Source organism: Limanda limanda, chromosome 15 (assembly GCF_963576545.1).
Source record: "Limanda limanda chromosome 15, fLimLim1.1, whole genome shotgun sequence".
Classification (NCBI taxonomy): domain Eukaryota; kingdom Metazoa; phylum Chordata; class Actinopteri; order Pleuronectiformes; family Pleuronectidae; genus Limanda; species Limanda limanda.
In genome coordinates, this window is record NC_083650.1 from 15855496 (window position 1) to 15870516 (window position 15021).

Sequence of the window (15021 nt, forward strand, 5' to 3'; positions counted from 1 at the left end):
ATTATATTGCACAGATTATTGATAGACTCATGTTTTATTGCTAAGTCCTACTTTTGATCCGATGTACAGGAAATGTTCAGTATAGCATGATCACAGAGTTTGTTCTATAACTTTTTATGTGCCACACCTCCTGAGTTTTGAGGTTCAAGTTTAAACCAGAAAGAAACATTGAATTGCTTACAGTAAGTTTATTCTATCATTACTCACAGTGTATAGTACATGTCTGCTTTCAGGCTTCCTATCTGAACCGACCTAGATCACAGGCAATGTGTTAGTGAAAGGTGCTACTTCGCTGGGCACGACATACAAAACATTGTCAGCAAACTTTTGTCTTCACATTTTCAGCGTTGTAATCTATTTTCAGAGTTGTTCTGGTATTTCACAAGTATGTGGCCACTTGAAATTCATCACTTATCATGACTTATCCAGGAGACTGAGTGTTGAAGCCTCTGAACTCTGTGGCCTGAATGGCACTTGATCTTGCAGTGACATGAAGCATCACAGTGCAATGTCCATGCTGAGCTGTGCATGTAGGTCTAGTTTGGGATGAGATGGACCAAAGCTACTGTTTGCACAATGAAACACTGTAGATCCACTCTATTACCATTTCTGCATGGATACTTTACATTCTGTTTATTCTCATCTGTGACTATTATTCTCTCATCTAATTCTCATACTTGGATAATAATTAATAGTGAGAATCCAGAGCTCTCGTCCTTCCTGCATCAGATCTACAGTTCAGTGTTTGGTGACTGTGAAGTGTTTGGTTTGGAGGGGTAGAAAAACCGGTGGTTCTTTACCTTCTGTGACTTCGCAGAGGTGAAGCAGAGAGTTGTTGTGACAGTCCAGCCCCATGAGTCCAGCGAACATCTTCCCATCGAGATAAAGAACAACTTATTGAAGCCAGAAGTCGGTGTCAGATCCCGGTTCTACGCGGAGTCCCAGCGACCATGTTTCAGCAGAAGTGGATCCAGGCTGCTGCTCTTGAGCTAATTTCCGCTGTGGAAAAGTGGATCCAGATTTGTTTTTTTTCCAATGCGCTTTAGAACAACGCGTAAAACCGGCTTTTTACGCGCGGCTCTTTGTTCATAACAAGTCCAGAAGAAGAAACTGTTGAACTTTGTTTCAGACTCTTCTCATCTCTGGTGAACCGGCGGCTTCAGCTGCACAGGCGGGCTGGAGGGAAAAGATGGTTGTCATGTCATTTCTCCTGTTTCAAAAAACGTGGAGGAAAACATCCGTTAGTTGAGCGTAAAGTTTGGAGCCAAATAAATCCGAGTCTCATCGATGAGCTGATGGGTTGATCAGTAATCCGTTACTCGCTGCGCCCCTGCGCCGCGCGTCGTCGTCCTGCTGGAGCAGCAGCGTCAGGAGGCTCCTACGTGTTCAGGAATTTGACTCCAGACTCCTTCAGTCCGCCTCATAGATATCTATGGTCCGCCTCATGACCGCAGCGGACACATCACCGCTGCTGCTCGGCTTTACGCACGGTTTGTCTCAGGGCCATTGGGACTTCTGTGCTGCTGGAGGAAGACCTCACAGTTATAACTGGATGTAAAACTGAAATCTTACTATTGTTATACTGGTAGTTCTAGTTGTAGTGGTGTTTAAAACGTTTTACATCCATTATTTTACCAGAAAAGTCCCATTGAGATACTTGTACTCCTCTGTCATGGAGTCCTAGCTGCACTGACATGATTGTTGTTTATAATATGAGTAAAAGCAGGGACAGGTAACACATATTAAAACATACTAATACACAGCAAACACCTAGGAATCAATGGCAATCATAATTCATGGAAAATTAAAAGCAATACCATGCCCCGATGACAACTGTTTTTTTTAAACATGCTACTTTGAAATATGTACAGATTCAAAAAATAATATATATATATATATACAGTGCATGGGAGGCAGAAAACCCGGTGGGCTTATTTTGAAGCCTCTATGAAAATATTGTTTAAATTTCACAAGATTAGACAATATAAAGTTGACATACAGAAAATAATGAGTACCTATGAAAGTATGCAAATTAACATTAACATGTCCAAAAAAATAACTTCAAGGAACAACACTAATATCAGTACAAAAGCAAGGTGTGTGTCTGATGTGGACAGCTGTTTGTATGAAATCGACATTGAACTCAAATCTTATCCTTTAAAATCCAATCAACACAACCCTATTCAAAAATTCTAAAATTAAAAAAAGCATGTTGTAAGCTACCTCATTGTGGATCTAGGATTTGTCTTAATCAGGGGCCATAAAGGGGGCGGATTTACAGAGAGGGGCTAATTATGTCAAACATCCATTATGTTCCTCAAAAATGCTTACAAAATAAAAAATATTGTTATAAACATAGTCATATTTATTGTTAGTGGTGATTATTTAAAAAGAAAAAGACAACAGATAGGCATTGGCACTTCAGTTGCCCATTAGATTTCAGCTGCCCCCCTAGCCCCGCCCCTGGATCCCCCTGAGCTCACTTGCACCCCTGTGTGGATAAACATGTATGTGTGTGTGGATATGATCATACACACAGATACATGTATGTTTACTTTTGTTAACAAGCTAGAATTGCAAAAAAAAAAAAAAATTTGACAAACAAAATAAAATCATTCAACACAATAAAACTAGACACACAAGTGTCACACTGACGTGTATTATACATGTGGGTCTAATAATTGTTTGCAAGAATCTCGGTTATTCTGCATGTTAAGCTCCCTCGGACACATTCCTGTCTAAGTACAAGAGTGTTCCTTTGTTTAAGCGTTGAGGGAGATGCATGAGAAGAGACCCCACATAGAGCGGAGTCTTTTCATCCACCTTCCAAATGCTCCATTCATTCAGCTTGGCCGGCCTGCAGACTGGTGGACAAGCCTCGCTGCTGAAAAGCTCAGCTCAGAGTGCAGAGTCCTCCCTCATTCTGTGGAGGATAAAAGAGGGAGCTGCGTGGCAGGAGGGATGAAACCCAGTTCCTTGCACGCAGTGCAGAGTGAGATCACCTGCCCTCTATTAAAGATTAGAGGCTCTTAATGTCCTTTGGCAAACAAATCAGCTCACTGTCTGTCACTGGACCACAAGCCAGGGCCTCAGCATGGTTCCATGTCTCATAACTAACACAGGGAGGCTTCCAGGACAGTTCTAGTCTGTGAAGAAAACTCAACTCGTGTGTCAATTCCAATGACTTTTACTACACGTTGAGTTCTCCAGCCAAGAGGGTTTACAACGTGTGAGGCCGGCCTCTGCAAGGGAGACTGCAAACAATTTCAGGGGAGGCTCGGGAAATAGAAGTGAAGTTAAGTTAAAGAACAATATTAGGCCATCTTTGCTTAAATGTTTAGTGGCAAATGCTGAGCGTCAAAGTCTTAAAAGGGGGATGATACTGTTCTACCATGTGTGTACTCATCAGCATTAAATAAGTCCACACGGCTGTATAATGGAGTGTGTTCTCTGCTTTCACCAGCAGATGTCAGACTTCACATAGATTTAGTTATGTTGTTTTTCATGACTCTAGTTCAACATCCACAACCTCATGGTGCTGCTCTCTATCTCTAATATTTACACCTCAGCGCAGATTTAATCAGACATACAGCTCACATGTATGTTAAAGACAATGGCACCTCTCTTCTTCCACAAATAACTGCGATTTACATTTCTGTGATATTAAAAAAAATTGATTTTGACTTCGTATTACATGATTGTAACATGTCCTCCGTGGGGATCAATAAATGATTATCCTATACAGCCTATATAAATATATAAAAGCATCACATTAACATGTTCATTGATGAATTTTGAAATGTATTTTCACGTCAAACAAACAAGGTTGAAACCATGTTTTTTACAATCATGAATTATAAAAATAATGTCAAATCTAGAGTATCGTCTTTCATTAAATAATTTCATACAATAATCTCATCAGAGATAACAAGTAGGGCTGTCCAGCACAGTACTACTATTTGCCACCAGGTGGCAGAATTAAATAACATTGAGTCTAAAAACCATGCAGATGACACATAATCCTATGTTTGGTAAATATAAAACTCCAGCTGCTCTAAAGGATAGTAACTGGAAAACCTATGTTGTCGTTTTTGCATAACAAGGCTCAAAGTAACAATTTGTCTGAGGTTTAATCTGACAATAAAACCCCTTGGTGATAGACTATTACTCTGGTCATCCACATAATTGCTTATCTGCTGTAAACATCCATCTGGACAGTAAAAGATGAGGAGGAAACAGCAGGAGGATATCAGCTGTTTGCCAGGAATATTATTTAGAATTTGCGTCATTGACTGTTTAAAGAGAGTAGAATGAGGAGGCAACATGTTGATTGTGTTTGTGCATATGCCAACAGACCCGTGGCAGTGAATAGACATGCACAATGTGCAAAGGTCACATGTCCCTCCTCCACAGTGAGAGCGGGCGACCAATGGTTCTACCTTAGATTATCTGCGTAACAGAGAGGAGGGCAGAGGGAGAGAGAGAAGAACAAACATGCACTTTATCAAAACAGCTTCAAGGCGAGGAGATCATGGCACAGAACTTTTATTGATGCAAAACAAGTGAAGTCATCAGATCTTTATCAAAGGAAAAAGGATCCATTGTCTATTGTAAACCTGTTTTTACAGTAATGACAAAATCAAAGTTAACAGGCATTTCACAAAGTATGTCAAACATCTCAATCTGTTGATCGTGTGCTATTTGTAAAGCCCATTTAGACAAACATTTGTCTTGCATGGCTTTACAAAGTGCAACTTGATCTGCCCTTCACCCTCAGCAAGAGTGGGGAACAACTACCAAAAACAAACAGTAACAAATACAATTAAAACAGTGGAGCAAAGCTGAAGGAAACAATAACACCACAGAGAACAGAAACAACGCTGTGGAGGCCACAGAGGATTAAACCATTCCTTCTTCTGGCTCCCTGAGTGCGGTCCTACTGGAGAACACGTCGGCCAACATGTGCTTGGGGATCTCTGAGCCGCGGACTCGCAGGGCGTAGCAGGCGTCCTCCACCTTTCCCAGGCTCTGTCGCAGCACGTGCAGCTTCTTGGACACCTCATACGGGCCTGTGTTCCCGATGTAGGCGAAGCCGTCGTGGATCTGCCGCAGGAACTGGCTAACCTGGAAGGGCGTGTCCATGTCGCCGTTGCCCACGCTGCTGATGCACAAGCGCATCAGCTCTCCGGTCAGGTCGGCCACTCCGAGCAGGTAGTCTGAGGGCGTCACTTGGAAGGTCAGGACCTGAGCTCCGAGCGGAGTTTCAGCTCCTCCCTGCCAAAAACACATGAGGAATTTGAATAATAGGAGGTTCTACACACAAGACTGATGGTGACAACAATGTTTATAAGATGAGACTGTTACAATGTCCAGATGTATTTGTACAGAAAAGCCCAGAGAGACAAAAATAGGCAAAATCCAATTTTTTTTTCAAGCACGACGATACTTTCACACATTGTTAAAATTACATAATGACACAATACGATTAAAAATGCAGCACATTGTTGCATTTGTGTGACATCCCCACTGCTTTAAAAGGAAAAATTGAAAAATGAACGATAGATTATTTACAATGATATTCATTGAGAAATAGTTTGACAGTTTGGGGAATAGATGTCACTGTTTTCACACTGATGAAAAGATGAAAAGATCTGCGCCACTCAGTCTGTTTACTCAATATAACAGGTTTTAACAAAGCCAGGCTTTATGCTCAGCTGAGATAATACGTGCCTACTGGTTGTTGCTTCATATTTTATGAACAGACATGACAGTGGTTGGTTCAAACTCAGGGAAACAAAAAAAATATGTGCAATTCCTTTAAACCTAATTAAATTTGTCTTATTAGGAATTAAACTAAATAAAAGGAAACAAAACAAAGCACAAGCAGCTCAACTACAAAGTCTTCTTCAGGTTTACTTGAGGACTGACCTTCTCTTCTTTCATGAACACCAGGCTGGCGTTGATCTCCTCCAGGCTGATGAGGCTGCGATGACGGATGTAGTGCAGGAAAGAGACGGCCTCCACATACTCCTGGATCCCTAATGCACGAGATGACATTACAACGGATCAACCACAAGACATCGGCTGCTGAATCTAAACAGGATGGAGCGTGCTCTTATTTTTCCCATTTATTTGTGATAGCGATTCACTAGAAACGACCACTATGCATCAAGTGGGCTTAGCCTGTTGAGTGTGTATAAACACTACATGTATCTGCACAGTTTAGATCACAGATAAAGGACTCGTATAAAAAACATGTTTCCTGTGGAGGTCTTTTCACTGAACAACAGTGGCCGTTGTTTTTTTGTGGTAGGCTGAGATGACCCCCGCATTTGTTGTCTGGCCCTGTGTCAACAACAATCAAATAATCACAGGACGGAAGACTTTGTGTGTGAAGTTTACTTTTGGAGCGGCAATTGAACTTCAAAGGAGCTCCTATCTCCCTGCAGCGAAGCACAGTGAGCTACAGAGAGCGGCGAGGAGGGTCTGCTTCTCTCTGGGGGACTTTCACCGCTCAGAGGAGGTTTGTAAATCCACTCGCACTAGCGCACGGACCAAAGTCACAGATACTTTGTTTACCTCGCGATCCATTGTCTCCCGATTTAAAGGCTTTGTTTCCCGATTAAATATTTCTGTTGTATCTCACTTGCCTGGAAATGTGGTTACATTCTGTCCAATTCCTTTCTCAACTGACTCTGACTTTTACATTTGTGCTGGGACCTGGGAATATTTGAACTAAATAACTTATGCTAAGAAAATAGTTGGTTAGGCTCTCAAGCAGAGGATGTAATTCAATTTTATTTTTATGCATCAACTATACTTCTCTTGGTTGACCCTTTTTTATTTCTACTGTTGTTTAAACAGACAAAATGGTGTTGATGTTTTACGTGACACTGTGCAACATCAGTCTACTTTACAGTGGTGATGTGAAGCAGTGTCCAGCTGCTGTGTGGTAAAGAATACACAAAAAATTATACAGCACTGGGAAAAATAAAGCTGCCGAAAAGAAGACAGAGTTCTGTCTTAAATAGCTGAAATATTAGTGTACAGATGTGTGTAAATAATTTGTAATACTGTAGTAAATTAATAAATCTACAACTAATAATGATTGTGTCGCATTAGAGGCCAAACAATCATATTTTAGTTTTCCCACAGTGGATGTGATACCAGAGGAATAAGATGATTGGACCCATTAGACTGGATGTACTTCTGTGCACCACTTATATCTCTCAGTATCATTGATAGTTAATAATACTTTTAATAATAAAGTATAATGTGTTTTTTAAGATACAGGATTGTAATGGTCCCAGTCAATCGTCTTGTTTTCCTCAACTGGGCCAACATTGAAGTACAAGTAAGAACCATTGACTGTAAATAAAGATGGATGCTACGACAGCTCCTCAGAAGTGAAGCCAAGGTGTCTCGATCGCTCCCTAGTGGCTGGCTGCAGTATAGGTCATGAATCCGGCCTCCTCAATGTTAGTGGATGGGACAAGGGCCAAAATAAAAAGAGGAATAAAAAATGCTGTAATAGAAAGATGAAGTGGAGATGCATCGTCTATCTGTATTTAGAGTAAATATCATTTTGTTTTTTTAAGTAATGATTATTCAAAAATAAAGTTACTTTACCAAAGAATTTAAATACAAGTCACGTATTTTACACCCCAACCCTTGATCTAGATTTTTTTCCTTCCATAACCTTTATCAACACAAACTGCCACAAACATCTAAACATTGACAGTGGCCCTGCAGCTGTGACACTGGCTTCCAGAGAATACAATACAATCTGGAGTGGACAGGATATGAAATTAAAAGGTTGCACAGGCTTTGAGGCGAGCAGGCGGAGTTCAGTTCCTGAGTTTACTGCCAGGAGCTGTTTGCGTTATTTACTCAGAAGCGGCGGTTACCTTTGGTCAATGAGACTCACAAAAAGTAGTTGCTGCCAATAATGTCTAAATAATGACTCAGGGGAAAAACCAGCTGGGAGATTTTCCTGGCAAAGCAGTGGGGAAATTTGGAGGGTGTGAGTTGGCAAACTTATGATATGGGTAGTCACTTGTTGAGAAGGCTTAATTTAGTGTCTTAATCAAATGAAGGAGTGTTGACAGATGATCTGAATATTAACTGAGCTTAATGTTTGACCACAGATTGGTTCACTGAACCCTGTGAAAAGCCCCAGCAGCGCACCAGTACACCAGGGTCAAGCCCAAGAGCTTATCAAAGCACCGCACTTCCCTGTTATCAGTGGAAATTTCACCCAGATTCAATCCACAATATATCTCTAATAGTCTTTTTATAAAGAAGGCGGACCGATAACACATGCCTGGAGACTCCTCGTCCAGCCAACAGTATCTGGCGAGCCCAGTCTAATCTAATAAAGACGATAAAAATGGGGGAAAAGGGAAAGGTCTAATTGGTGGGAACTGCCACTGGTCACGTCGCGGAGGATGCAGCAGTGATTCCTGAGTGACCACAATCTAAAAATGACTTCCCCAGCTGCTAGATAACAGCTCACCCTCACTTCCAGCGATGTTTCTCTCCCAAACCCTGCAGACATTTTGGCTACGCTAACAGAAACTGATTTTGATGCGATGTTTCTCTCCCAAACCCTGCAGACATTTTGGCTACGCTAACAGAAACTGATTTTGATGCTAATGGAAAAACAAACTTTATCAGAGGGTGTGTCTATCATAACTGAGCCTGCATCAAGGTCACGCTCTCACACTATCAGTGACTATGATGAATCGACAGCACGTAAACAGAGATTGTGGCTGATAACAGCAGAGCAAAGAGAATTCCTCCTGAAAGCTCCTGTGTAACCAACTTTAACTTGTCGGCACACCAATACATACACCTGTCACAACACAATTTCCAAGATATAATTGATGGATCCTGAAGGAAAAAAATCTGCCATATTTAGGGGACTGATATCTATCAGAATATGCAATATGGTGCGGTTTGATTTCATTTAAGAGGACTGTTTTCCTTGGTTTCGGTTGATTTAACTTGGAGGTATGAGGTCTACTGAGAGCTATTCTAGTTTTATTTCAATATTTAAAAAATGCATTTCAAAGTTCAGCCAAAGATTTTAAGAGTAATTTTGAGTAGTAGTATTCAAATCAAGGGGTCATACTCCTAAGACAGGCTGCACAATATTCCCTCTTTCTATTTCTCAGCCTGGAAGCAAAAGTCAGACTGGTGAAAGTTTTATATGAACTTTGTTTGTACTCAAAAATGCATTTTTACTAAGAGGATTCTCTACCCCTACACTTTTTACAGTAACACAACAACTGTATACAGAAGAGATCTCGTCCTACCCATTGGACTGGAGCATCAATTAACAGCATTCTGCACTTTCAATGTACACATGGGCATGTCTGCATTTGTCTTTAAGAGATGCTAATTGTAAGTCAGCTAAATTGCATTTAATGTAATGTAACATATTTGGAGCATAGAGATGTTAATGTGAATATTGTCAGTGGAATATTCAACAATGCGACAAGTCACACACTGATTCACGTGATAAAATCTGGATAAAGACGTCAACCTTGCATCTTAGGATTTAAATGTAGTAATAAAAGAAATCACTTTGATAGTCAGTGTAATAATTACTTTCATTAAAACAGATCCTGGCCTACTTTAGGCTGAGGGAAAAACAACATTTACTGTAAATATCTTTATGAATGAATATTAGTTTTACACATAAATGAAACCAGCCCAGTAATGCCAAACATCACAGGGAGAGCAGAGGTGAAAGTCCCATTTTTTGTAAATCTGGAGATGTTCATATATTAAACTTCTGATTGATAGGGTTAGATAGTAGAGAGATGAGGAAGTATTAGGCATAATTGCACTAGTTAAGTATTAAACATTTTGTATGTCTTCCTATGTGAGACCACAACTCTGCAATATATTAGCAGTAATGAAACCACCGCACAAGTTTATTTGTGGGTTGTTTGCTTTTTAAAACAGTTGTATCAAACTCACCTGGAGTGAAGGCTCTGTGAAACTGATAGATGTCCTCTCCCCTCAGCTCTTCAGCAATTTGACCAATTTTCTGTCTGACACCATCCAGTTTTACTTCTGCTTCTTTCAGAACATCCTCAGCATCTGGGACACTTGCAAATGGAGGAAGATCACCAACAGAGTAAAAGTTAGAATTGAAAGATCTACAAGTTACACATTACGCTGAAAACGTCTCTGAAACAGAGGTTGCTGTGTGCTATTCAAATGTAGTTTATAATAAAAATATGACTGTCTCCAAAAATTGAAAACCAGAGCATAAAGATTTGAATTGATAATACAGTCAGTGACATATAAGGATCTGGTTCAGTATCTCGGAATTTATGTTTTCCTCACAGAATTCATCATTCATTTTTCAAATTATGCAACATCCATTCGACAAAGATCAAAATACCAACACCATCTTAAGTCTGATGTTGATAAATCCAAGTGTAAAAAATCTATACATTTTTTTAATAGTATTTTAAAATGGTAACAATTATATCCACATGTTAGTGAAGATGTTGTTAAAAGCCACAGCTTTCTGTTTCCATAAAAACTAAACAATTAATTCAAAATCAACTGTAATGTGGGACTTATCCAATTGATCAGCATTGTTTGCTTGAATCGGAATTGAGTGCAGAATTCAAAACTAAACTGTATCGATTAACTTGATTTTACACAGCAGTACATACCTGGTCACTCTATGCAGAAGAAAAATGCTCCTCTTGCTGTCAATGGTAACATCCCGAGAGATCTTAACAAGGCGCTCATATTTGTCATGTTTAGTGTCAAGCTCCTGCTGGAAAACTTAAAAAACAGAATGAAGGTTTAGCTGCAAGAATCTACAATGAAAACACTGCTAAACTGCAGCAGCCATGTGACAAATGTGGGTGAAAAACATGAGCAAAGTGCTGAGGATCCATTTACCTTTGAAAGCAGCAATCACAGGTGAGGATGAGTTGGCATTCCCGTCACGGTCAGACGCTGAATCAGAATTTTTTCGTGGACATGCTTCACCTGACACAAGACACAGAAGGTCAGAAGATGCTGCAGTCTGCACTTAATAAGTTTCTGCCACACTTACACTGACTGGAGGGAGGTATTAGAGAACTTTACCCATCTATTTTAGGGACTAAAACTCAGGACACCCCAAACACTGTCCAAGTCTGCTGCTATTAAATCACCGGAAAGCCTTTTGAGAAACCACCTGGGGCTGAATATGTAGTCAACTTAAATACAAATTAAAAAACTATCATGATTTTAATGCCAAAGAGAGTCAGTGTAGTTTAACACACTGTGTTGTTGATTGCAACTGCAAATTAATCAGTTCTGCGAATGAAAAAATACACAAATCTTGGCCAACAGAGTTAGAGCCTCTCCAGAAGTGAAGTCATGTTATTTCATATACTTGATTGTTTGATTGTACAAGCTCATGTATATTGCCATGAGCTTGTTGTGTGTGTGCGTATTAGTGCGTTCTAGTCTAATGTTATTTGTTGTGATGCAAAAATTATCAAATCTATCTATCCATCTATCTATCTCAGCAGTTTTGGGCCATAGATTCAAAGGTACAAGCTCCTAAGATAAGTATTTTATCTATGAATTTCTAAATTGATGTTTTTTACTATGGCTGCAAATTGCCTTTATTTGGTTTGTGTACTCCTGCTCAAAGAAATCAGTGAGCTCATCGCTAAGCTTGAGCTTTGAGTACAGCTGAGAGGGAAAGAACCACCACTTCTAACACAAAAACAAGAATACAAATTACACAATCACTTTGGCAAACACCTGTGTGACAGTTTAAACATCGTTATACGGATCATGTCTCACTACAGGACAACCACAGTAGCTAGCACACAGCATGCTAGTTGTATCATCTGTGTTGTTGTTAGCTAACTACTTGTTAGCTAAGCTGGTGAGTTATCCCAACGCTGGTGGTGACAACAATGAACCTTGTATGTTTAGCTCAGAATAGAAAGCTGGACTCACCTTCTCGTTTATTCATGTCGTCGGTGCTGTCGTTTATCCTTTCGGGAAAATTCACTTGGTAAAGCTCGGTTAGCTTGTGTCTGTTTCAATAGCCACTGACGTGTGTGAGCAGGATGGAGCTCCTCACACTTTTCGGAGATTATTCAGGTCACAGAAAGAGACAGTTCCGCTTTCTTGGAAAACTTAGCATCCCTGAAAAATAATAAAGGCTATAGAAAAAATGTCCTTAGATGAGAACAGAAAGGTGTTTTGCTAGCAGACACTCATGTGGACCTCAGTAGCAGCGGCGCTGTTTACACGCGTAACAGGAAGTGGAGCGCGGTGCACGCTGGGAGATGCAGTAACACAGCAGAACGTGTTGTTTGTTTTTATCACACCATTCCCCCCCTCCTCCCCCAGCTTAGTAAAACCACACGTGCTATTTTTTTTTTTTTTTCTGAACTTATTTAAAAAAAATCTGACACAAGTAATTTACGACCACAGTTTATTATATTGTTTGAAATACAACAAATTACATGATGTGTTTGTAGAGGATCTTTTTCCACTAAACATTCAGTGCCATGCATGGCTGATGGTTGCAAATGTTAATTATAAACATGCTCCAGAGTTCATTCAGTGTGGGGGAGTGTCCCACGCTTTGCAGCTAAAACACTTCTTTCAGTTTCCAGTTTTTAATAATAACCCGGATCGAGCTGAGCGGTGATCTGCAGCCTGCCACCACTACCCTACCCCGTGTCATTTGTTGCTATTAAAGTACGTTTCATCCAACCTTTCTCGATCAGATTACTCGCTTCTCTCCAGTAACCCCTCCTCCTGGGACTCCTGCAGACTGTGTACGTGCCGGACGAGTGGTGCCAACTTGAGCTTGTGTTGTGCCTCTGCACAGCAGCCTGCGGTACATCCACACACAGACTGTATCCACACTGCACCCAGCGCTGTGATCAGTGACAGGCTCCAGCAGCACAGGAGGACATGTTCATCTGAGCAGAAGTTTGTGATGCACACAATCCCAACCAAAACGTGTCACTGTTATTCTTATTTCAAGTCAGGTGCCGCCACACGCTTCAAAAAACGCATCACTAACAAACATATCAGTCAATATCAACAACAACAAAGTGTTTATTGCTGAGTATTCTTCTGATGTGTGGAAGGAATTTCACATATGCGAGTCTGGAATGAGGACAAAACACGTTGACGTTAACTGATGATGCCTTCAAGTGCTCCCCTCGAGCTCCTACATTGTAGCTTCCACTGGCTCTGTCTCTATAATGGTAACATAATGTTGTTAAAAATGCGGTTGTGGTCAGGGTGCAGGGAAAGAATATGCACCATACATGAGAGAGATGCTCTAAACCAAAACTGTGGCGACACAGAGTTTTGAAATTGTGCACAACCACCGTAAAGTATTTGATGGTCAATATATTAACTCATTAATGTGGCGGTAGGTGTTGTCACATGTAGCTTTACTGAATCAGTTATTCAACTTCTGCTTTCCCAAATGCAGTGGTTAACAAAGTATTCACAATCCTTTTTCTTCATACGTATTAATACAATATTTTTAGATAGATAGATAGATACTTTGTAGATCCAGAAGGATGTTTAGGCATCCAGTAGCACACACAACAGTCAAACCCAAGAGCATAAGAATAATAAATGGTCAAAATGAGTCAAGAATCAGTTCACTGCAGTGAGAGGAAAGCCTCGCCACCATAACTACAACAAAGCTGTCACTGTAAAGGAGTGTATGTGCCAGTGGGTATACTGACAATACAAATGTTTTAAGTATTAGATGATTGAAAGACACAAGTGACCGAGGAAGAGTATTGAAGCAGAATATAAAAACAGTTTTAAAGATAAATAACTGAAGCTATAAAAAGTTTTGCATCAGACTAACATAGCCTGTAAACAGTATGGTACAGCAGATGTTAGTGTATTTAAAAAAACAGTGCAAGAGTAAAATTTAAAATACAAGACTAGAGGTATGAAATTTATCAAATCAGATAGAGATAGTCATTAATGGTGACAGTCTGGCATCCCAGTGACATGGACTATTTATTGTACCTTCTAGCACTGGCTGGAGATGAGTCAGTGAACATGATTACAGAGAATAAGATTAGATTAGATTCAACTTTATTGTCATTGCACAGTATAGGTACATATACAACAAAATGCAGTTTAGCGTCTAACCAGAAGTGCAAAAAAGGCAGTAAAAGTGCAGAGTATTGTGCATATTAAAGTGAAAATGTAAATAAATAAGATCTGAACAGTAGAAATATAAATGGAATATTACAGTATTAACAGGAATTGTATGATATAAGAACGATGAATACACTATGAGCAGGATAAAAATATAAATATATATAAATATGAATACACTATAGGCGGGGTAATACAGTAGTACAAAAAAAAAAATTAACAGTAGTGCAAATGTACAAATGTTCCAATGATCAGTGGTTGGAGGAGGGTGTGTGGCAGTGTGTGGCAATAAGAAGTATATGAGTATTGTGCATATTAAAGCGATAAAGTAATAAATAGGATCTGTACAGTAGAAATATATATGGAATATTACAGTATTAACAGGAATTGTATGATATAAGAACGATGAATACACTATGAGCAGGATAAAAATATAAATATATATAAATATGAATACACTATAGGCGGGGTAATACAGTAGTACAAAAAAAAATTAACAGTAGTTCAAATGTACAAATGTTCCAATGATCAGTGGTTGGAGGAGGGTGTGTGGCAGTGTGTGGCAATAAGAAGTATATGAGTATTGTGCATATTAAAGTGATAAAGTAATAAATATGATCTGTACAGTAGAAATATATATGGAATATTACAGTATTAACAGGAATTGTAAGATATGGGGACGATGAATACACTATGAGTAGGATAAAAATATAAATATATATAAATATGAATACACTATAGGCAGGGTATTACAGTAGTAAAAACAGTAACAGTCAGTGCAAATAAATAATAATAACGGTGGGTGAGTGACTTAGGCCGAAGGGTCCGGTTCGT

General features: G+C 39.6%; 2 protein-coding genes and 1 long non-coding RNA gene across 7 annotated transcripts in view; 1 reads left to right on the forward strand and 2 right to left on the reverse strand.

Annotated features, from left to right (window-relative positions):
- Positions 1 to 1373, reverse strand: part of disc1 (DISC1 scaffold protein) — a 44654-nt gene extending 43281 nt beyond the window's left edge. For all 4 annotated transcript variants that reach the window (XR_009682920.1, XM_061086786.1, XM_061086784.1 and 1 more), the window contains exon 1: positions 801 to 1373. Coding sequence is in view for 3 of the 4 variants with exons in the window: in XM_061086786.1 (XP_060942769.1) it covers positions 801 to 870 (70 nt within the window). In the remaining variant the exon portion in view is untranslated. The remainder of the gene's footprint in view (positions 1 to 800) is intronic.
- A 3100-nt stretch (positions 1374 to 4473) lies between these two features.
- On the forward strand, positions 4474 to 6256 carry LOC133020306 (uncharacterized). The gene is made up of 2 exons (XR_009682921.1): positions 4474 to 5211; positions 5953 to 6256. It is a non-coding gene; the product is annotated as an uncharacterized LOC133020306 (long non-coding RNA).
- On the reverse strand, positions 4530 to 12908 carry tsnax (translin-associated factor X). Of its 2 annotated transcripts, XM_061086819.1 has the most exons (7): positions 12761 to 12908; positions 11992 to 12183; positions 10933 to 11022; positions 10698 to 10812; positions 9988 to 10118; positions 5929 to 6038; positions 4530 to 5274 (listed from the first exon to the last, which is right to left on the reverse strand). In XM_061086819.1, exons 2-7 carry the CDS (start codon positions 12005 to 12007, stop codon positions 4900 to 4902), a joined length of 837 nt encoding a protein of 278 aa, XP_060942802.1. In that variant the 5' UTR covers positions 12008 to 12183; positions 12761 to 12908; the 3' UTR covers positions 4530 to 4899. The 2 variants fall into 2 exon arrangements, with proteins under 2 accessions (XP_060942802.1, XP_060942801.1); XM_061086818.1 differs by lacking the exon at positions 12761 to 12908 and having other exon boundaries at positions 11992 to 12285.
- Between the last annotated feature and the right edge of the window lie 2113 nt (positions 12909 to 15021).